At 42.5% G+C, this 23,699-nt stretch overlaps 1 protein-coding gene across 5 annotated transcripts in view; it reads right to left on the reverse strand.

Moving 5' to 3' along the window:
• Positions 1-1,698: 1,698 nt before the first annotated feature.
• COLGALT1 (collagen beta(1-O)galactosyltransferase 1) overlaps positions 1,699-23,699 on the reverse strand; it is a 72,100-nt gene continuing 50,099 nt past the window's right edge. For all 5 annotated transcript variants that reach the window (XM_053299277.1, XM_053299278.1, XM_053299276.1 and 2 more), the window contains 9 exons: positions 23,531-23,665; positions 22,749-22,953; positions 21,806-21,925; positions 13,117-13,193; positions 11,206-11,312; positions 10,164-10,296; positions 7,861-7,988; positions 3,524-3,730; positions 1,699-2,512 (listed from right to left, as the gene is read on the reverse strand). In XM_053299277.1, coding sequence (XP_053155252.1) covers positions 2,245-2,512; positions 3,524-3,730; positions 7,861-7,988; positions 10,164-10,296; positions 11,206-11,312; positions 13,117-13,193; positions 21,806-21,925; positions 22,749-22,953; positions 23,531-23,665 — 1,380 coding nt within the window. In that variant the 3' untranslated portion in view covers positions 1,699-2,244. The remainder of the gene's footprint in view (positions 2,513-3,523; positions 3,731-7,860; positions 7,989-10,163; positions 10,297-11,205; positions 11,313-13,116; positions 13,194-21,805; positions 21,926-22,748; positions 22,954-23,530; positions 23,666-23,699) is intronic.

The raw sequence follows: 23,699 nt of genomic DNA on the forward strand, positions 1-23,699 counted from the left end.
AGTCAGTCTCAGGATATTGAATTAAAAGCTGCTTGAGCAAAGGCCTAGTTTTGGTCCAGCCATCACATCTCCAGTACTCAGAACACAGAAATGTACCCTAGGGCTGTTCCAAGCATGTATGTGTGCACTCTCCATTGTAGTACCATCATACTTGCTGGAGAATACCTACTTTTGAAAAGAGAATGCATGATGCAGTAAAGGTAAAGTGTGCTGTCGAGTCGGTGTCGGCTCCTGGTGATCACAGAGCCCTGTGGTTGTCTTTGGTAGAATCCAGGAGGGGTTTACTATTGCCATCTCCTGCGCAGTATGAGATGATACCTTTCAGCATCTTCCTATATTGCTGCTGCCCAATATAGGTGTTTCCTATAATCTGGGAAACATACCAGTAGGGATTCAAACCAGCAACCTCTAGCTTGGCAGTACTTCTGCAGAAAAGCATGAAAACCAGCAAATGGGAAGGAGACGGAAGCAGTGGGAAATATGGGTCAAGTATATGGGAAATTCCCATGTAGTGTAACAACAGGAAGTGGCTAGGCATGTGATTTGTGTACGTTTGTGAAGAGTACAAGGAGAGGCCTGGGCCAAAAATCCTAATGCAGTAGCCACCAGCACAATTCATAATCAAGAAAAACTTGTGATTTTGTAGAGTTATGTAAGAGGTCATCTTTGTCTACAGATCTTCATGGGCATGTCATATCCAAGGGACAATGCCAGTTTTTCTCCAAGCCAGTCCAACAACCCCATCCATACAGGGCTGTTATACATCACACATGATAGCACCCCACAAAAAAAAAAATGGGGGGTGAGGACACAGCTGTGTTAAGACTTACACACACATACTGCACAATGTCATTGCAAGAGCTGTGTGGTGCTTGCTGGCAAATGCAAAGAGAGCTGCATTTTCCGTGGATTCCTTATGAACACCATGACCATATTATGTCTCACCCATGTGGGTCAAAGGACAGCCAGGTTGCCATGGTGTATTCCCCTCTATAAGTATCCTTTTTATTCTGGAATCCTACACTATATTGCAATTTCTCTCCTCCCAGTAGCAAAAAACAACAACCAAAAATGGTGCTAACCCTGGTGACCTACAGAGAGTTATTTCCATTTTAGAATTACATTCTAAAACAATAGTGGATTTCACCATCCTTCAAGAGTATGAAGTTACTATGGACCAGTAGTCTTCAGACCTGGGACCTACCCTTAACCTCAATCTGCAAGATTGGACCCACTTTTAATTTTAACTGTACAGTATATGTTTGTCAACCTTCTGTGGTCTTTTTCTCCACCCAAACCATATTTTTCTTTTTCTTAGAAAAAGAAATCCTGAACCACAACAATATTGAAGTGGTATTACTGGCGCAGTCTACCTTAGACTAGAATGTGACCAGTTGTGGGTTCCAGTACACCAGCTGGACCAATGCTAGACTAGCTTGTCACAATGCATGATGGAAAAAGTAATTCTTTCTTTCGTGGACTGAATCTCCCATCATGCATCTCCGATCACTGGGTAGTGCATATCACTATCTTTTTTGTCCCTGCTGAGCAGGGTCAGAGACATGCTAGGAAAGAAGAGTTCTGTAATCCAAGGGAACCTGGAACACATTTGATTTTCCATATCAAAGCTCAGAGTTATAACCTCAACATTGCTAAAGCACCAAGGTGAGGAAATCAGGATTCTGCAGACAGGAGATGTGAAACTGTCAATGGCAAATTTTTATATAAAAATAACCAAAATGTCCTCAGCCTTACACCGAGAGCTGGTTTTGACTGACACAGAGCACTCTGGTGCTGCAGCCTGCTGATCTGGGCTGCAACAACTCAGTCCCTTTCTCAAGGACCAGCCACCACCCCCTCCTCCCAACAGAGACAGGGGTCCCAGTAGGCTAATAATCAGAGAATAAAACTTCTCTTACACAGCGAGTATGGCAAGAGCTTACCTGCATCACTTTCCAAATGGAAGAAGAGGGTGAAAGTGGGGGAAGGGCAGGACTGAGCAAACCCAAGTACTTCCGTGTCAGGCTCTGTGGGCCCTCAAACAAAAAGTGTCGCCCTACCTCAGGGAACTGGGTTACATAAGTGTTGCCACAAGGTAGGATAGAAAGTGTGTCATACACTGGACCCCGCAGTTGACATCCAAGAGAATCAACCCATAAAACCTTAGGGAGAGAAAAGCCCTCCCCTCACACCATGCCCACATCATGCTTTTCCTGCAGTCCCCTTTGTCTATGCCCAGCAGGGTCATAGCTCATCACGGGCTGTGCTGTCAAGGGGGGACTGAAGCACATCCGAGTTCTTGGCTTCATTTGTCAGTTCCTGCTGCTCTTTCATCTTCTGCGACTTGGCCCGGTCCCAGTCAGTTTTAACGTTCTCATTGTTCCACACCACAGAGGTCTCTGTGTCGCTGATGTAGCCATCATCACCAGTGTAGTGCGTCGGGTAGACCAAGAGGGGCTCTACTGAGAAGGCCAGCAAGTTCCGGTTATCAAAGTGCTCCATGTACTCAGATCTGTGGGAAGGGGAAAGATGCATTATGAGAAGAGCTGTTTCCTAAGGCATGTTCACACTACGACTACTGTACGTTAGCTGAAGGTTTACTGTACAGTTTCCAGGGCTGCTTGGAGGAAGCCATGGCAGAAGCTAATCTGAGCTGGAAGTGAAGACATAACCTAACATAGGAAGGTAATATACCCAAATTCAAAATATGTTTCAGGATGTGGGGCGAGGGGGAGGATCTATAATTTGAGGAGTTTTAGTGAATACAAATTTCTCCCCAAATTGGAGAACATTTCCCTACCAAATTTGGGCACTGGTTTAATAACTCCTAAACAAGGAGATATTCTGCTAATATAACTTACTCCACTCCCATCTTGCAGCAGCCTAGATGAGGCAGGTTTTCCCAGGCTGTATAGTCTCATATTCTGTTTTCCCATTATAAAAGCTGTAGTTGTTTAACTCTGTGGGCAGTTTTTATATTCTTGAAAAGTCTAGACAATCCCAACACTAAAGTGGGTGCAGATTCAGACCTAACCTTACTTAGGACCTACTGAACCAAAAGCTACACAAGAACCTATACAACTGATTTCTAAGGTATCAAACAGTATGACAAACCACACACAGGGAACTCCATCTCAGCTGCCCAGCTACTTTTAGCTGCGAGCATTGCCAGGGAAGGAAGAAAAATGCATCAAGTTGGAACACCACAAGGGCATGTGAGAGCACAAATACATTTTCCCCCATCATGAAGCACACATCGGGGCCCAAGGGCCGTATGTTGTGCAGGTCTGCATCACAACTTCCTGCAAATGAGGACTGCCTACAACTTCTACCTGGTGGGAAACAGTAGCGGAATATCTCCCATCTTCCCATTTTAAGAAACTATATCTCAATAGACAAAGTTGCTCTGAGACACAAAGGTACCCAAGCCGTCTGCATCCTTTACTGGTCATAGCAATGCCCGCCCTGTCCCACCTTGCCCTCCCTTTTTCCGCTCCCAAGCAGCCACAAAGCACAGCCTTACACAGGGTGTTTGTCAAACATGACAGGCAGGAACTCATCCACAGGTAACATCTTGGAGAGAGGCTTGGCCTCCAATAGCTTTTGGGCACCCTGCAAGGAGATGACGTAAGCCAGTGTCCAGTAGGAGTAATCGGCTTCCACCAGATTGCGGACATGGGGTACGGCTTTCTCGGGATGCTCCACTTGCATGCGCTTCCGGCCAATATAGCTAGATGGAGACAAAGAGTAAGGCAGGGTCGAGAGAGAGAGAAAAGACACTGCTTGCACAATTTCCAAAGTTGTGTCTCAAGAGACATTTGGCTATCATACATGAAGTTCCTTTTGAAAGATAGTTCATATGCTTGTGCGGAATTCTGCCAAGCCCATTTCAAGGTATTTCTGTGGGATGATCTGAATATACTAAGTTCAGAAATGCAAGAACTGTATTTCAAAAATTATTCTTTGTTATTTAATTTTTTAAATTTATATATTTTACTAATTTTAAATACTTGAAAAAATAAATGATTTCTTATTGCTGTTCCTAGGTTTGGTTTTGTATTAATTAATATGTCAGGCTCTTTATGAACATTGCCTAGTCACTTATGGCAAGTAAGTAGTGCAGAAACAGGCAGAACTGCTCTTGTAAATGGATTCTTTTAGGCCACAAATGACTAAGCAGGTCTGTGAAGGCAGGTGGACTTGTAATATTTTTTTGTGTGGGTTCATAGCATGTTGTACTTATTTGCAACACAGAGATAAGAACTTCTAGTGTCCTCGCCAAGTATTGTATCATTATTTGGACCCGATCAAGAGCTGTGCTCAAAGGACCAAGTGTATGTATTGTCCAAATAAATCTCGAAGCATTACCTGGGGCTGTCACAGGGACAGCTTTTTGGTAGAGGGATGTGCGTGGATGTGTAAGGATGGAAGGATCCACACCTGCTAAACTCCCCACTGGACAACTATTAAGGACACAGAAGCTGTTTTACAAGTGGGCAACCCTTGCCATTATGCCCACATTTAAACAATACTAACTTCCATTTGCTCTCCTTAATGTAATTAAGCCACTAGTCACTTACCTCTCAGCCTAATCTGGTCAGACCGCTTCTTAAGAAGCCTTCCCTGGACCCCTTAGCGAGGGATAGTTATAGGCCAGTCTCCAATCTCCCTTGGTTGAACAAGGTGATTGAGAGGGTGGTGGCTGACCAGCTCCAGAAGGTTTTGGAGAACACTGATTATCTAGACCCATTTCAAACTGGCTTTAGAGCTGGCTATGTGGTTGAGACAGGTTTGGTCGGCCTGATGGATGACCTTTACCGAGGAACCGACAGAGGGAGTATGATTCTGCTGGTTCTTCTGGATCTCTCGGCAGCGTTCAATACCATCGACCATGGTATCCTTCTGGATCGCCTGGGGGAGTTGGAGATAGGGGGCACTGCTTTGCAGTGGTTCCACTCTATCTCTCTGGTAGATTCCAGATGGTAGAGCTTGGTGACAGGTGCTCCTCAAAATGGGAGCTGTTATATGGAGTCCCTCAAGGCTCCATTCTGTCACCAATGCTTTTTAATATCTACATGAATCGGCTGGGTGAGGTCATCAGGAGATTTGGTGCTGGGTGCTGTCAGTATGCTGATAACACTCAAATCTACTTCTCCTTTTCCTCTGTATCATCAGGAAATGGCATTCATTCCCTAAATGCCTGCCTACAGGCAGTAATGGGCTGAATGAGGGATAACAAATTGAAACTGAATCCAAACAAGATGGAGGTGCTTATTGTAGGGGCTCAGAATTTGAGGGATGAGTTAAATCTTCCTGTGCTGGATGGGGTTGCACTCCCCCAGAAGGAGCAGGTATGCTGCTTGGGAGTTCTCCTGGAAACAGGCCTCACCCTGTTATCTCAGGTGGGGGCTATGGCCAGGAGTGCTTTCTATCAACTTCGGCCTATTTCAACAGCTGTGTCCATTCCTTGAAGAGGGCGACCTCAAAACAGTGGTGCATCAGCTGGTAACCTCCAGGCTTGACTATTGCAATGCACTCTACGTGGTGCTGCCTTTGTATGTAGTTTGGAAACTTCAGTTAGTTCAAAATGCGGCAGTCAGATTGCTCTCTGGGGCAACCCGGAGAGACTATATTATGCCTGTTTTGAAACAGCTGCACTGACTGCCAATATGTTTCCGGACAAAATACAATTGCTGGGGTATGGAATGCACTCCCAGCAGAAATCCGCAATTTGAGTTCATTATTGGCCTTCAGGAGAGCCCTTAAGATCTATCTGTTTGGCCTAGCCTCCCAGGGTTTTTTTAACTGTTTTAAAACCATAAAGGTTTGGCCTGGATTTCCAGGGTTTAAAAAACTGTTTTAATAATGGTTTTATGTTGTTTTTATAGTTTTTAATTTTAACAGTTAATTGATTTTAATTTTGTTTTAATGTAAACCACCCTGAGCCATTTCTGGAAGGGCAGTATAGCAATAGCACTTACATTTATATACCGCTCTATAGCCGGAGCTCTCTAAGCGGTTTACAATGATTAGCATATTGCCCCCAACATTCTGGGTACTCATTTTACCGACCTCGGAAGGATGGAAGGCTGAGTCAACCTTGAGCCCCTGGTCAGGATCGAACTTGTAACCTTCTGGTTACAGGGCGGCAGTTTTACCACTGCGCCACCAGGGGTATAAAGATGAAATCAAATCAAATCAAATCATAAATAAATCTACCCCACAGGGTTGTTGTGAAAACAAACATAACCATGTACTATGATCCTTGGAGGAAGAACAGGACATAAATGTAAACATAAATATATAAATCAACCCATTCTGGACCCACGAGACAGGCCAAGCTAAACCCTACTTCATAAAATGAAATTCATGCCCATCTTTATCATTGCTGCTTTACAGAGAACAGACCACGGGCATAATTACTATGAACATTACAAGTGTATGCCCATGGCAAGTTTATAGAAAGATTTATTCTGATTTATTCTAAGTTCAGACCTTGCGCCTTGCATAACTCTTTCCAACCAAAAGTTTCACAGATGTTTCTACTCCTGAGCCCTTTGTTACGTTTTAAATTACAAGTTACAAGGTTTTAAATGTAACTTTTATGGAATTTTGTTGTATTTTAACTTTTCTAAACCGTCTTGAAATGCATTATGAAAGGCAGTATAAAAACTGAACAATAAAATAAATAAATTTATAAACACTCCATGACATTACAGCAGGTGAGCAATACTGGCTAACCAACATTTACCTCAGTTTCTGGGTGTTTTTGGTGTTTATTTTTAATTTATCTTTTTCAATTTTATTTTGTACTGAGAGTTGTCAAGATGACTACTTTTCAGTAGAATTGTGCTTTCTGTGCTTTAATCTGACACCACATTCGTTTCTCTCTGGCCACTGTAAATGCCCTAAATGATCTTTGCACAAAAATCCAGAGTATGGAAGATAATATCACCTTATCCTATCCATATAGAGCTGTTATTCAGAAGGCTTTGGTGTCCCCAGACCCTACAGTCCACAGAAATGAGGAACGAGAGCTTTTGCCTAGCCTGGATTACTTAACCATGACAGCAATAGGTGGGTGTTTTAATAAGTTTAGGGTACCAGACAAAGCCCTTTTTATTGGTCTTCCCATGAACTGTTGATTTGTTTCATTCACTACATGCTGTATTATCCTGCTTGATATTGTTCTAGATCTACCTGCTGTTTTCTGTGTTGCTGAATTAACTGTCATTGTCTGAGATTTAACAGCTGCATGCCATTTCATTGCTGTAATTACTTGTTTATCATGTAGCCACATGAAAGCTAATAAGCTGAAAAGCTGGTTATAAAGACTGGAAGTAAAGCAATTGAGTCTCATTTATTTCAGTTTGACTCAAGTTCTAGTTAAGTATGATTAGGATTGCAACCTCTACATATAACACTTTTTTTCGGTGAGGTCAAGGTACCTCACATACACATTATCTCAATAATTCTTATAAACAACTCCACAAAAGAGGCCACTATTATCATCATCCCCATGAATTGCAGAGAAATAGTAAGTTTGTCTAAGGCCACCCAGTAAATTCATAGCTCAGACTCAAGCTAAAATCACAGACTTCCAGTTTGCAGCTGGGGCTTTTAAATAACTAAGAAGATACACATTTTACCCGTATTCATGTCACATAAAGAAAACTAGCCAGCTGCAGTTCCCCCCACCATTCCCCTTTCACCAGTTCACTCTTCCCACTGCCCAAAATACAGATGTGTGTGGTTAAGTGTCGCTATTTGAGAAATCCCAAATCAGTCACACTTCTCACTTAAAGATACTTCTGTCAAAGACTTGGGAGCCAATTGCAGTGCCAGCACTTGCCCACTCACATCAAATCCCAGTCCAGGCCCTCTTCTTCCAAGTCATACATAAGGTTCATCAAGCGCCGTTTGAAAAAGATCTCAAAGCGCAGGTCGTCCTCAAACACTACTGATTTCTCCAGGCCTCTCTCGACGATCTGGCAAGAAAACACACATCACTGGTCTCTCTGCTGTTTAATCTCATCAGCTACTATTTACTCTTCCCCCTTTCCCATTTTTTGAGTTATCCTTTTGCCATCAGTGCCTATACAAGCTCTCCTCACATCCTCAGCAAGAAGCCAGCTTCCACATTTTAAGTTTCCCCACAACAGCTCTGTGTTATGTTCAATTCGCATACACTCTGTACACAGTTTCACACAACATTGGGCTGGTTTTCATGATCAGAAGTCCATTGGAGCTTCCAGCTAGGACCCAGCAGCCATAAGGGCTAGACATTTGTTTTTTAAGCCATGAAAGCTGTCTTTAAAAATGCCCAACACTACCTTCTGCACTCTTGTGGAATCACAGCATACACACAGCCCTGTCCTACATCATCTAAACACAGAGGGTAAATTGTGTCAGCGTGAGAGAGTGCTTTTAGAGCAGCCAGTAAAATCAGCATTCAGATTTAAGTGTGAAACACTCCCTAAAGGTCAGTTTCCTTTGCATAGTGTAGCTTCACATCATAAATTGTGCTTTGTGACTAATGCAATAATTCACCATGCCCAATAGGTGGCAGCACAGACTAAGAAATTTAGTGAAATACAGGTCCAGTGGATTAGCTCCCATGAATTCATTTACTTTTCATGCTGTCTTGGCAGATTTCAAGCAAGTATGACCACACAGTAAACTAATTCCGACTCTCATGCCAAACTATGTCCAATGTCCTAACAGTGCCAGCACAACAGGGCCAACTCTAAAATCAAGGAATTCTGCATAACACTAAAGCTCCCATGTTCACACACGAGCGGATATTGATCTTGTGAAGAGATGACTTCCAGTGACAAAATATTTAGTTAAGGTTTATGTTCTTAGTGCAATAAGCATGGCAACTGTTGCTAGGTACTGGGACTGACAGGGAGAATTCCATGTATATCAGAACCTAGACAGCAGGGAGCAGTTAGAAGTTAACTGTCAAGAGAAGAGAAGTTGGGAGAAAGAGAAACAACCAGAATGATCGTAAACTGCAACCAGTTATGCTATTAACTCTGTATTTCTTGGAAATTATCAACTTCGTTTTTGTGAAACAACCAATCCTCTATCTTTAAAATATTTTCACTTTCTCTATTGGAGTGACACTCCATGACTGTAGCATTCACCTGCTATCAAGGGCAGTAAACACTGTGTGAAAAAACTGTTGAAGCAGCAGATTACGGAACCATTACAGATCGAACAACAACAAATATTGATGTACCGCTTTTCAAAAAAGTTTCCAAAGCAGTTTACACAGAGAAATAATAAATAAATAAGATGGATCCCTGTCCCCAAAGGGCTTACAATCTAAAAATAAACGTAAGATAGACACCAGCAACAGTCACTGGAGGTACTATGCTGGGGGTGGTACTATTCTGAGGGATAGTATCTTTATGGAGGCCATTCTACAGAATTCCACCGGTTCCTGTCTCTGTAGAGCTCAGCAAGTGATATACTTGTCTAACATCAATGTGCAAGAAGAAAGCCAGGCAAAACATCATATTAATCAATTATGAGAGGCAGGTCTGTGTATATTTTGTGAGTTGGAAAAGCCACAGCAGTAACAGCAGTAACATCTAAGGCCTGAAGAATGTACACAAATTTCCCCTTCAGTCACCACTGCCTTTAGACTTCCAAGGTGGCTGACATCATGCAGGAAAAATGGGATAATAAATAGATAAATATTCTGCGCTTTCAAAGAATTCTACTCCATGGTGACCATGCAAGAAAAGCAACCTCTGAATTATGCAAAGTAAATAAATTTGTACAATCCCCTTATTTTGCATAATTTATTCTGCTTCTACTAGGAATAGTGGGGACAACAACAAAAAAGACACAAAGCACAAAAGCCTCAGCCCTTAACTACTGGAAATCCTACTGAGTGACCCCGCCCCAAACCTTTGATATTAGCCATGAGTTTCCAAGCCTCTCTTTGCAACCATAAGGACTAAAAAATTGCTTTCTTTTTTCTAAATGAAAGCCAAGATTCTCAGTAAGCTGAGTTCTGTGCCTATTACAATGTTCTGCAGTTAGAATCACAGAATAAACATAACCCTATTCAGAGAGCTGCTATCTCAAGATTACCAACACATTAAAGGATAGTCTCAGATTTCCTTGTGTATGTGATGAGCATCACTTACCTCTTTCCAAATCTTATAGTGGCTGAGGAAGCATCCTAATTCCCCCTTAGTGAGGGGACGCCCATGGTATGGATCCTTGTAACCTGGCAACATCTTGATGCCCATGGCCTCCACCTGGCTACTGTTCATTGCTCTAAGAAGAAACAGAAGGACAGGAGTGAGGAAGGACAGCTACTAGGAGGCATGCTAACTGGAGGCACCAGGGCAGGAGGCAGACACAATAGTCATAGCCTCGGTCAAATCCCAGCAGCCCTTTCACCTGTCTGCAGCAAAGACAGTGGTCAGGTAGCAAGACGTACTCCAATGGCTTAGCTGGGATCAGCTGTCGATTTATTCCTCCCTTCCCTAAAATACATCCATCGGTAGTGTAGTGGCTAAGAGACCAAGCTACAAATCTAAACTTCATTTGTTCAACTCTCACTTCTGCCATGAACTCACTAGGTAGCTTTAGGCAAGCCACTCCCTCTCCATCTCAACATTTCACCCGCATTATAGGCCTCACAATAACTACTTAACTTACAGGGTAGATTTAAGGATAACAGTATAATGCAAATAAATAAAATGAACCATCTAAAGCCATGCTTTGTGACCTACAGTGAAAAGCAGAACAGTTATTTCCCACCCCACCCCCACCCCCAGGTTTTGTTTGGTTGATCCTGCATAGTGTTCTCCATAGAAGAGTATGCAAAGGCAGTTAAAACACAGGTGTATACACAGAGCAAGATTCTGTGCCACTCAAAAGATTGCATATCTCTACACCAATTGGTCTTTGCCCAATTCTTAAAAAAAGTTATGTTTTCTTAAAGTTTGCAAACTACTGCTTGTACAGCCTAGAGTAAGTCACTTATCTTCTTTTCAGTTTATGCTTTGTGCAAGGGAGGGTTATCAGTGTGCTGAAGATTAAGTATATGTCCTGCTGACATTCCTTAACAACAAAGGCTTGTGCAGCCTTTCCCATTTCATGGGTGACCAACTACTTTAGTTGCTCCAGCACGAATATCAACCCTGGGGGCAGGGCCCCACCTTTACAACCAAAACTCACTTCCCATCCACAGCCTCAACAATTTTGCAGTCAATCTCCTGCTCATACAGAGTCTGCAGCATCCGCTGCCGGCGATCGTTGCGATGCTTCAGATTAATCATGAAGACCTGGAAAAGGAAATAACGCGATGGTCAAAAATGCAGAGGGAAAACCACAGTGTCAGAAAGGCAAAGGAGGAACGAATGCAACCCTACATTGCCAGTACCTTGTTTATAAATACATGAGGTGGCAGAGTTCTGAGGTGGTAGAATGAACTCCAGTGCTTCAGAACGTAGTGAGGGATACAATTTTGTAATGCTCCCCTCTATTAAAAATAATTATTAAAGAGCTGTAGGGATGTGCACGAACCGGTTCGGAGGCCATGTTGGAGGCCTCTGAACCAGTCCGGAACCGGACCGGTCTGGCAGTCCGGCACTGAGGGGGGGGGTCTACCTTTAAGGGCGTGGGGGTAGAACTTACCCCTCTCGCCACTCTTCCCCCTCCGGCGCTGCATTTTAGTTCAAAGTTTTTGGGGCCGCAGCGTTCCTCCCTGCTGCCCCTGCGCACGTCATCGTTCTACCCCCCCCCCCGCCCTTAAAGGTAGACACCCCCCTCAGTGCCGGACCGTGCTGCGTGGTTCCGTGCACACCACTAAAGAGCTACTTGCACACAGAAAACTAGCACAGGAGATTATGGGCTGGACTAAAACCTCTCTCCTTTACGTGCCTGAGTTTTATTGTTCTGTACAGAGTTTTCCTCTTCTTTAGATGTACAGAAGTTTTCAGAATGTGATTCCCCAGAGAGACACAACCTACGCCCTCTACTAAAGTGGTATAGTCCACTTTATCACCTCAAGATTCTACCACATAACTCGGCGGCATATATGGCTCAGGCATTCCACCCATGCTATCTAAGGGTTCCACCTAGCTAAATCTTAGGGACCTAGAGCACACAGTGCATTAGGATTCTAAAAGCCAGAGAAATGGAGAGATCTACAGTTTTCAGAGAACAGAACTGCAACATCAACAGCTTAATTCAAGTCAAGTCAGTCTTTATTACGTTCAGTGACCAGCTTTACATACACAAAAAGAGCCTGTTCTCACAAGCAGTGAGAAAGGGCTACCCATTTTGCGGGGAGGAAGCCCAAAAGCACTTACCTCCCCCGCAGACGATCCTTCTGCCATCCCTGGACATGGCGGATCGCCCGCCTAGGTGAGCACCGGCTGCTGCCAGCCTTCCAAGAGTCGGGATACCGGGAAGCACTGCCCCCCACCCCTGGAGCTCCAATAAATGCACTGCACAAGTGTGTGGTGCATTATGGGGATTCCCCCTCCCCGAGTCTGCCAGGAAAACGCTCGCTTTCCTAACCCCGTTTTGAGGTGAGGCTCCATAGACGGGTTTGCTGCCATGGCGCTGCCAGAATCAGGCCTAATCCTGGCAGTTCACACGTGCGTGCAGAACTAGGCTGGCCTCCCTTAGCCCGGTTTTGCACACGTGTGTGAATAGCCTCAGAGGGGGATAGCTCCATCTCCATGTAGGCAATGTACAGGGCTGTATATGAACTAAGTTATCATCTGCACGAAGGGAATTTAAATTCTATCTCAAAGCTTCTATATTTATTTACTACATTTTTATACCGCCTTTCTGCCTTGACAAAGGCACCCAAAGCGGTTTACAATATTAAAAGAAGCAAATTACAGAAGATTAATAAAACGTTGTCTCAGGCTGTAGGTCTTTTCAGGAGCAGAGGACAAGAGCTCCCTGGGCTGGGTGCCTCCTTCCTTGCCTTCCTCTCAGGGCACACTGGTCTTTCCATACTCCTGGGAAGGGAGCAGGAGGGTCTGCCCCATTACAGCCTACATTATGCAAATTAAATATATTTGCATATAGCTGCTCAATTTCCCTGAATCATCCTGCCTCTTTATTCCTCACCTCATCAAGTCCCATCTTGTCTGGGACTTTGGGAGGCACAGACAGATAACGGGAAGGTTCGACTGGAGGGTTCTTAACTGCAGAGAAAAACATAAGAGGTGGATCACATGACTTCTTGCAGGCCATGCTGTTTTCGAAAGACAGCCATCCAAGTACAAAGAACTGAACCCAGATTCTTGACCTTGTGTCCAACACCCTGCAAACAGAAACAGCTATGACTCTTTCCACACGAATGAGAAAGCATGATGAAGTGACCCTTGAGACATACCTCAATGATTAAAAGTGGATGCCCCCCTCAACAAAATGTACTAGTAACTTCTTAGAGCCTGCAAAGAAAGGTTAGTGCCTCAGGCCTGGTTACATATGTAACTAAATGGGGCAAAAGCAACCTTAAGTGATATTGTCAAATCTTCAGGATTCAGGTGGGGAATGCCTTAAAAAAAAATCATCCTGTGTATATTAAACAATGTGCTAGTTTTGGACTTGTAGCAAGGCCTTCATGTAGGACAGTGTTAAAAAATGTGAACCCACATCTCTCACAAAAATATAAACTCCTAGTCCATTCTACCGTTTCATTCCTACCTCATAAAGTTGCATGTGACAGACCAGGCCTCAGAGTTCATTTACACTAGGCTTGTAAATGGCTGTTTGGCAGGACACCTCTCTGTGTGTCGTCTAGACATCATAACTTTACAAAAGTTAATTCTGACTAACAAAGGTGTGTCTAGACAGAGGCAGAGAGCATGTGCACACACATACTCAGGGTTCTATAGTTTACGTCTGAAAAATAATGGGCAGCATCCCAATTAAATTAGTCATGACTAAGTCCCTTTGAAATTAGCAGGCCTTAAGTTAGACATGACTAACTTGTCTCACTGATTTCAATAGTGTTTAGTCATGACTAACTATTCTGGATGGTGTCCAATATATAATTGGTGGGGAAATAAATTAGAGGTTTGAAAGCTGGTGGCAGTGGAGTTGGCCCAGTTACACAGTATGAGAAACCCCTCAGAGAATCTTGGGAATCAGTTAGGAATTGGCAGTTAGAAAGAGTCAGCTGGGCATTTTCAGATAGAGAAGAAAGTTAGAAGAGAACAGTTAAAGGGGGCTCTGAGGAAGACATAGGGGCGGGGGGGGGAGATGAAAAGTAAAGAAAATGACAACCTTTACCAAATTACATTGCTAAAAGGTTAAAACCACCACAAACGTGGTAGAATCAGTTTATGCAACAAGAATGGTTACAGTAAACAGTAGAATACTTTGGGCTGAACAAAATGTGTATTTTAATTGTTATAAACCCTAGGCTTAAGTTGCAGAGTCATATTTTTATTAGTAAAATATTTTTAGATGTTTGGAGGATCTTATTGAGTGTGTGTGTATGTGTGTGTAATACCCATTGTGCTTTTGTTTTTCCTCAAACAAAATGGTTGACCTCATGAAGAATTTGAATGGTGGCAGAGGATGTATAAAGAGGAAGTGTATGAAGTAGAGCACAGACAACTTCCTAAGGAAACAGATAGCAGCAGAGTGGATTGCTATTGACCCACTTTGCCAAAGTGTGTGTGTGTGTGTGTGTGTGTGTGTGTGTGTGTGTGTGTAAAATATTTATATTATTGCAATTTCAACATACCCTTTCTCCAAGGAATGGTGTTCATGGTTTTCCCCACCCCATTTTTCCCTTCGCAACTCCGTTAAGGTGGGCAATTAGTTCAAATTCTTACAGTGAGCACCATGGCTAAGTGGAGATTTCAGCCTCGGCCACTCTGCACCATGCTAGCTCTCAGTGTGGACAGTGAGCTTCAGCAGACTTATTTGCAAGATCAGCATGACTATTACTTGCATTAAAAGAAAAAAAAGCAGGCAGCACCAAATGTGTATGTTTTGTTTTTTTTTAAGGTAAACCTCAAACTAGTGCCAGAATTTATTACACTTCCTGATATATTTCAACAAAATATCTTCCTCAAGGGCCATAGCTCCAAGTCTTCCTGTTTCAAAACAGTGCTTCCTTTGCTGAGTTTTTACCCATTTCTGTTATCACATGGATCCCCTTCCCCTGAAGTCACAGCTGCACCCCATAAGGTGTTTGGGGTAGTTTTTATTCAGATCTATGTGGATCAAAATTTAACCTGCAATAAATGCAAGGTCCCCCTTTTGTGTGGATGCACTGCTGTGTATTTGCAGTCCCATCATGGGCACATGGAAGCATATCCTGCTCTACCAAAAGGGAATTTAGAAGGAAGAGATCGTTGTGGGGTGGCTTGGTTCTCAGATCTCATTTTTTGAAAGTTACTCCTAAGTTCAGTCACTAACTACTTGCTGTGTGTCTCTTTTGCCCATAAAGGACTACTCCTGTCCATACACAAAAGTGAATGAAAGTTTTCCATACAAAAATAATGCAAGTTTAACAAGCAAAATACTCATTTGGGCAGAATGCACCTTAGAAATGCCTGAAACAAAAAAATGTGATTGTGCTGGTGGAAAAAGCAGTTTGAGGAATTTAGAAATTTTGTTTCCCCAAGGCATTTTTCAGGAGAGCTTGTTTATAGAAGAGTCAAACATTCAGAGGACTAGAATCTTTTTCCTTTAAATAGTAGTTTTCCCACACATATTTTTTTTAAAAAAATATGTCACCTCATGTACATACTGAAGTGGTACAGTCCTGTGAAAACATTGCACCTCCTTAGAAACAGCACATCTGAATGGGCTCTTTAATAGCTATTTGACTTGCTGTGCGCCCCCCCCCCCAAAAAAGATCTATTTACAGGCATTTTTTGTCTAAGAAATATCAAAAGGTGAGGATAACACACATCTCTGCACAAATAATATATCTTTCATTTCAAAATATTAACAGTTATTAAACTAAGTTGTACATTGGGCAGTCCTATCTTCCGTGTGGGCAATGTGTTCAAAGTTGTTAATATTCCCCTTTAAGAGCAGTTGGGTTTAGTAAAAGGATCTTTGTGCAGGCTACACTCCATACAAAGAATGACTGTAAAGCATCCCCAAGGGACAGAGTCCAGAACACTCCTCCAGTACCCACAAGGATGGTGGGATTGTCACACAAGCCCCTTTGATACCAGAGGCCACTCTCGGAGAGGAGCAGTTCACCACACTTTACATAGACTGATCCAGCTGTCTTGAACTGGAAGAGCCAGTGAGGCAAGGCTCTGGCCACCTTCACAAGGCTGCAGAGTGCTTTATCATTTCAATGGCCCTTTTAATTTGCAAAGGACTTTTGTATCCTTATGTTTCGTCTTCACAGAGAGCCCAGGGAAGGAGGTCATTAACATTTCCACTTCAGAACTGGAAAACAGATGGAGGAAAAGATACTGGTCTAAAGCTGCACAATGATTCTGTGGCAAAATAAAAGAGTCCTGCTGAGTCATGAAAGGCCATGGTTAGTGTTGAACTTTGATCACAGTCTGCTAGGTTCAAATCCAGAAGTGTACTAGGCAATGGCAGACCTCTCCATCCATTGCTAAATTAGAGTGCCTTGCCTTATATATAACGGCCTACACTTAAGAAATATTGGGCACATTCTGGACAAAAAGCCTCACAATACATACAGCCACCTACACACTCCTACTCATTAATGTAGGTAAAAAGCATTGCAAAAGTACAACTCCTGTAGAAAATTAGCTCAGGGAAACTACTTTGTTACAGCTGCATTTAAGTCATGAATCTGCCATGAATGTGGTACTGGGCACAGAAGTCACCTTCCTGAAAATTGCAGCTTTCATTAAAACGTTTCTAGCCTTAAAGCTGTGAAGATAACTTTGAAAAAAAAATTTTTTACATTTATTATTATTTATTTACACAGTCAGACAGGTGTTATTGACTGGTTTGTTTTATCCAGACATTGAGTCCTTCTCAAGGACCTGGGATCGCTGAATTTTATTGTGAATGTTTTATTGTGAATGCTGTTATAGATATCGTCGCAGAATATAGGCTGTTCCCAGTAATGCTGCTTTTTGTAATTGGCTGATGGTGATTTCTGTGGCCCCTATGATGCTGAGGTGCTCTTCAAGGTCTTTTGGAACTGCACCCAGGGCGCCAATTACCACTGGGATTATTTTGGTCTTTTTTTGCCACAGCCTTTCAATTTCAATTTGTAGATCTTTGTATTTTGTGATTTTTTCTATTTCTTTTTCTTCTATTATTATTATTTCTTGTTTACACAGTCAGACAGGTGTTATTGACTGCTTTGTTTTATCCAGACATCGAGTCCTTCCCAAGAACCTGGGATGCCAGAATTTTATTGTCAATTGTTATAGATATCGTCGCAGAATACAGGCTGTTCCCAGTAAAGCTGCTTTTTGTAATTGGCTGATGGTGATTTCTGTGGCCCCTATGGTGTTGAGGTGCTCTTCAAGGTCTTTTGGAACTGCACCCAGGGCGCCAATTACCACTGGGATTATTTTGGTCTTTTTCTGCCACAGCCTTTCAATTTCAATTTGTAGGTCTTTGTATTATGCGATTTTTTCTATTTCTTTTTCTTCTATTCTGCTATCCCCTGGTATTGCTATGTCAATTATTTTGACTTGTTTTTCTTTCTTCTCGACTACTGTTATATCTGGTGTATTGTGTGGCAGATGTTTGTCTGTTTGTAGTTGGAAGTCCCATAATATTTTTACATCTTCATTTTCTTCAACTTTTTCAATTTTATGGTCCCACCAATGTTTGGCTACACGTAGCTTGTATTTTTTGCAGATGTTCCAGTGTATCATCCCTGCTACTTTGTCATGCCTTTGTTTGTAGTCAGTCTGTGCGATCTTTTTACAACAGCTGATTAGGTGGTCCACGGTTTCATCTGCTTCTTTACAAAGGCGGCACTTGCTGTTTGTGGTGGATTTTTCGACTTTTGCTCTTACTGCATTTGTTCTTAGTGCCTGTTCTTGCGCAGCCAGTATTAAACCCTCTGTTTCTTTCTTCAAGTTGCCATTCTTAAGCCATTGCCAGGTCTTGGTGATGTCTGATTTTCCACTTATATTGTGCAAATATTGACCATGCAGTGGCTTATTTTTCCATTTTTCTGCTCGGTTCTTGACTTGTTATTTCTTGTAGGCCTGCTTTGTTTCATTGGTGTTGAATAGTTTCGCATTATTGACCATTTGAAGTGCATCTTCTTCACTGTCCTTGATATATTCTTCAAGGCCTCTTTTCTCTTCCTCTACTGTTTGATGGACTTGCAGCATTCCTCTTCCACCTGAGCTGCGAGGGAGATATAGCCTATCGACATCACTGCGGGGGTGCAGAGCATGATTGATAGTCATGATTTTCCTGGACTTACGATCTAGCGTCTCTAGCTCTGCCTGGGTCCAGTCTATTATTCCTGCAGTGTATCTGATAACAGGTATAGCCCAGGTGTTTATGGCTTGTATGGTGTTCCCGCCATTGAGATTGGACTTGAGGATTTTTCGAACTCTCCTGATGTATTCACGTCCAATTTTTCTTCTAACTTCAGTGTGTGTGATGTTATCAGCCTGGAGAATGCCCAGGTATTTGTAATGTTCTTTCTCTTCCAGGTTCTTGATCTTGCTTCCACTGGGCAGTTCTATTCCTTCTGTTTTTCTTATTTTTCCTCTGTTCATTATTAATGCAGCACACTTGTTTAGTCCAATCTCCATTGCTATATCGCTACTGAATATACGGACAGTTTTTAGCGGTGATTCAATTTCTGACTGGGACTTTCCATACAACTTCAGATCGTCCATGTACAGTGGTTGATTTTACTGGATGTTTTAGATGTTTGGTATCCGAGGCCTGTTTTGTTGAGTATTTGTGAACGTGGGGTCATGGAGATTACAAACAACAGAGGGGATAGTGAGTCCCCTTGGAAAATGCCTCTTCTAATGCTAACCTGTCCAAGTGTCTCACCATTGATTGTTAACTGTGTACTCCACACGCTCATTGCTTTTTTTATAAATATCTGAATGTTTTTGCTGACACCAGTTGTTTCTAAACATTTTAGTATCCATGTGTTAGGTAATGAATCAAAGGCTTTCTTGTAGTCAATCCATGCAACACTTAGATTGGTTTTTCTTCTCTTGCAGTTTTCTAAAATCATTTTGTCAATCAGCATCTGGTCTTTTGTGCCTCTGGTGTTCGGGAAATTTCCTTTCTGTTCAACTGGAAGCTGTTTGTTAGTTAATAAGTGTTGCATCACTTCATCTGCTATTATTCCAGTTAATAATTTGAACATGGTTGGCAGGCAGGTGATCGGTCTATAACTACTTGGAACTGCACCTTTCCTGGGTCTTTCATTATGAGATGTGTTTTCCCAGTTGTTAGCCATTGTTCAACATACCGCCTTGCAAAATGTGATTGAACTGTTTTGATAGTTGTTTATTAGGTGTTTAAGCCAAAAGCCATGCAGTTCATCGTCTCCTGGCGCAGTCCAATTTTTAATTTTCTTTGCTCTTTCACTTGTTAATTCTGGTGTTATTATTAGATCTTGCATTTCTTGGTTACATTTTTTGACCTCTTTCATCCAGCCTGCTTTTTTATTATAATCTATTGGATTGTCCCATAATTTCCCCCAGAATTGCACTGTTTCTTCTTTCTTTGGTGTTTCTACATTTCTTGCAGTTTCTCCTTCTATACTTTGGTAGAAACGTCTCTGATTCGACTGGAATTGGAGATTCTGCCTGTGTTGTGTAATTCTGGCTTCATACCTGCTAATCTTCTTTGACACTGCTGTTATTTGCTGCTTTATTATTTCCAGGACTTCTCTAATTTTCCTTGAATCTAGGTGGTATTTTTGGATGAGATACTGTTTGGTGTTTCCATTCTTCAGCTTCTTGTCTTTCATATCTTTCAATTTACTAGCATCTGATCTAAGCCTGGAGATTTTATTTTCTAATCTAATCTTCCATTTAGGTGATGTACTGCTTTCTTTTTTTACAGGTTCACTGATCTTATATCCGAGCTCTTGTGTTGTTATTGTTGCTGCACTGTACATTATTTGGTTTGTTTCTTGCAAATTATTGGTTGTTATTTCTGCAAGTGCAGCATTGACATCTTTTAATGCCCGAGCAAGTTGTTTTTTGGCAACTGTTTTTAGAGGTGGAAGTCGAACTCTGGTGGTTGTTTGGTTCATGTGCTCAGTTATTTTTTGCTTTAGTTCTTGTTGCTTTTCTGTTAAATGGCATTTAGGTTTTTGAGGTGAAGGCAAAGGGGAGGTTGCCTGGTTTTGATTTTGAAACAGTTCAGCAACAGTGGCATCCTCGATTTCCAACACCTCCTCCACCTGCGCCTGAGCAACTTCTTCAGTTGGTGGTAATTCTTCTTCCATATCTTGAGCCTGTGTTGCTCTTTGCAGTTCTTCCAGCTCAACTCCTGTGAATACTTTATTTCTTATTATGAATCTTCTCTGGTCTGCTAGCCTTTGTTCTGTTATTTCTGTATCTGGATGCTTCTCTTTCCAAATTTGGTACATTCTTTTAAAATAACCTCTTCTAGTTGGACTAGACTTGTAATAGCAGATCATTATTTCCTTGTTGGCATTTTTTGTATATTTTTTTCGGTTAAGCGGCATTTCTTCCAGTAACTTTGCTGTCTTCAGCCCTGGTTGCTCAACTGAAGATCCTGAGTCCTGTTGCCCACTTGCCACCAAATGTCCAGGGACTATAGCACCTGGCACAGTCCTTGTTGACCCAGGCGACGACTGATCCGGTATAGATTTATTAAAGTTATGTCTCACCATATTGTTGATGGGAGAGGCACTCTTTGTCTGGCTCCTCTGGTGAGACCTGTCCAGTATGGTTGGACCTCTGGCATAGCTCTCACCTTCCTCAGAGCACACTAGCCCCGCAACCACGCCAAAGTATTATTTTTAGAAAATGTGTATCTGTTGGAATCTCACAAACCAAAGTTGTGTAAGAATAATATTTCCAGCTCTTGACAGTGGGGATTCAGTGTACTGTATAGCTCTCTGCCCTTCTCGAATGAATTCAGGTCTCTTGCTCATTCTTTATCTCACTGGTGGTTCAGTGGTAGGTTTCTCGCCTGCCAGGCAGGAGGCCAGGGTTCGATTCCTTGCCAGTGCAGCAAAAGGCCCTTTAGAAGAGGAGAGCTGGTCTTGTAGTAGCAAGCATGACTTGTCCCCATAGCTAAGCAGGGTCTGCCCTGGTTGCATATGGATGGGAGACTTGATGTGTGAGCACTGCAAGATATTCCCCTGAGGGGATGAAGCCGCTCTGGGAAGAGCAGAAGGTTTCAAGTTCCCTCCCTGGCATCTCCAAGATAGGGCTGGGAGAGATTCCTGCCTGCAACCTTGGAGAAACCACTGCCAGTCTGTGAAGACAATGCTGAGCTAGATAGACCAATGGTCTGACTCAGTATATGGCAGTTTCCTATGTTCCTATGTTCCCATGAATTGTACAAGAGAAATTATGCAAATTCACTCAGTTTGCATACATTTACATGGGTTGCAAAAAAGAGCTTTTATTGGCAAAGAATTTGGACTGCCATAGTGCACCCAGCCCTTCTTCCAACAGAAAGCCATATAGGCCCTAAAGTTTTGATAAATTTTGGCCACCACATTCTCTCTAGATGAAACTTTATAACTGTCCTCATATGGTCCATCTGCATGATTTAAGAAGCTTGTACTTCATGTGGAACACAATACCCTTTAATGCAAGTTCACCCACTGATTAAGACGTGGCCAACTGCCACATAGGGAACTTACCCATGACCTCCAGCTGCACATGCATGAAGCTCTCTATCTCATCACGCAGGGTGCTGTGGGATCGCAGAGGCACTGGTAGGAAGCCATAGACCTCTTTGTTGCATAGGTACATCTGAACATCTAAAAACAAACAAAAAGAGAAAGAAAGAGAAAGCGCAGAGTTTCGACATAAGAGCAGGAGCGCATTGGGCAGTTGCAGGTCCCTCCATCCACTGCCAGATTAGAGAGCCTTGGCTCATATAACATTAGGCCTCCACATGAGTGATGCTGGGCACATTCTGCCCAAAAGGTTTTACAATTCACACAGTCCAACATCCTGCTCATGAATTTAAGTGAGGGACCTACTAAACTACCATGAAAGTAAAACTGATGTGGAGAGCTAGCTCAGTGAATCTGCTTTGTTAGGGCTGCAGGAACACAGAGTATGGTGGTCAGCTTCTTGAGAATCTTAACTCTCATCTCTCAGAGAGATGTACATATCAGGCGGTATAAAATATGATTGATAGATAGATAGATAGATAGATAGATAGATAGATAGATAGATAGGAAAATTTCAAGCCCTTATGATTGCAAAGATACTGTATGTTTGCAGCATTAGATTCCATAAGCCAGGGAGGTGATTGAATAGGATTTCCAGTTACTTGTACACAGGGCGCGTCTAGCAAAACCAGAACTAATTATTCAAAATAGCAAAAAAAGCAGGATAAAGCTGCACAGATTAAGGCAAATTGTTATCCAAATGTGCTCAAGCTGCATCATTTATACAGGGCTTGGCTATTTTGGTTGTTCTCACAAATAAATTTTACTGGTTTGACAAATCAGAAAAAGGAAGCAATATCGTACGACTTTAACGCAACATGAGACTTCAAGCAACATGCTCTCTTCTGACATTATTTCAGAGCTGACATCATTCCCAGTAAGTGGAGGTAACACGTTAACACACCTGCCTGCCTGCAGGCGAAAGCAAAGACTATGATGTCATCAAATGCCCAAGTGTAATCCGGGTGGGGTGGATAGAAGATAAGCTTCTGGGAGGCCTCTTTCTGTAGGTCGATGAGAAAGGTAGAGTGCACCATGGGAACAGCAAAACAACCCTGGCGGTCACGTTTTCTGATGGGGATGTAGGCAGGTGTGCGCTTGTAATAGCCCTAAGAGAAGTAGAAAGCAAACATTCACATAAGCTTTCTTGCAACGAGAAAGAGGCACAAATCCTGGTCCAGAACAACCCGCAACATCAGTGCAAAGGATAAACAGTTGCTCAGCATAATCAATTGATGCAAAGGAAGATATCTGTCCCACACTGGGAAGACAGGTGTATAATTGCTAGTTTGTCCCGAATGCTGAACAAGCCTAGAGCTGGTTTGTAGGTAAACGATATCTAGTAAAGATTTCTCCACTATGAATATGCTGGGAGGACAAAAGGAAGGGGTTGAGGAGATCTGGGCTGACAAACGGGTAGACACTGGGCACAGTATTTTAAAGCTGGAAGGGTCCCCTGGAGGTCTTCTAGTCCAACGCCCTGCTCAGAGCAGGAATACAAAGGCCTGTAGAAATTTATGTATCACCTTTACATTTATTTATATTTATATTCTGCCCTTCATTCTATGACCCCAGGGTGGGGAAATATAGCACATCAGGGGACACATCTTATGTCACTGGCTGCGGCCTTGACTATCATGCATGTGTAGGAGTACAATTAAACCAGAGGTTTTGTGACCTGCATACCTGTGAGGTCATCCCACACCAGAAGTTTGAATAGGCTGCCCGCGAGTCCAGCATTGGTGCCACCACAGTCTTGTTCTCGGCTATCAAGAGGCCCAGGGTGTCGGGATTTGTCAGAAGATTGTCAGCATCCACAAACTGCAGGAGGTATACAGTGGAAAGGGAGGATGAG

This window comes from Hemicordylus capensis, chromosome 2, assembly GCF_027244095.1.
Source record: "Hemicordylus capensis ecotype Gifberg chromosome 2, rHemCap1.1.pri, whole genome shotgun sequence".
Lineage (NCBI taxonomy): Eukaryota > Metazoa > Chordata > Lepidosauria > Squamata > Cordylidae > Hemicordylus > Hemicordylus capensis.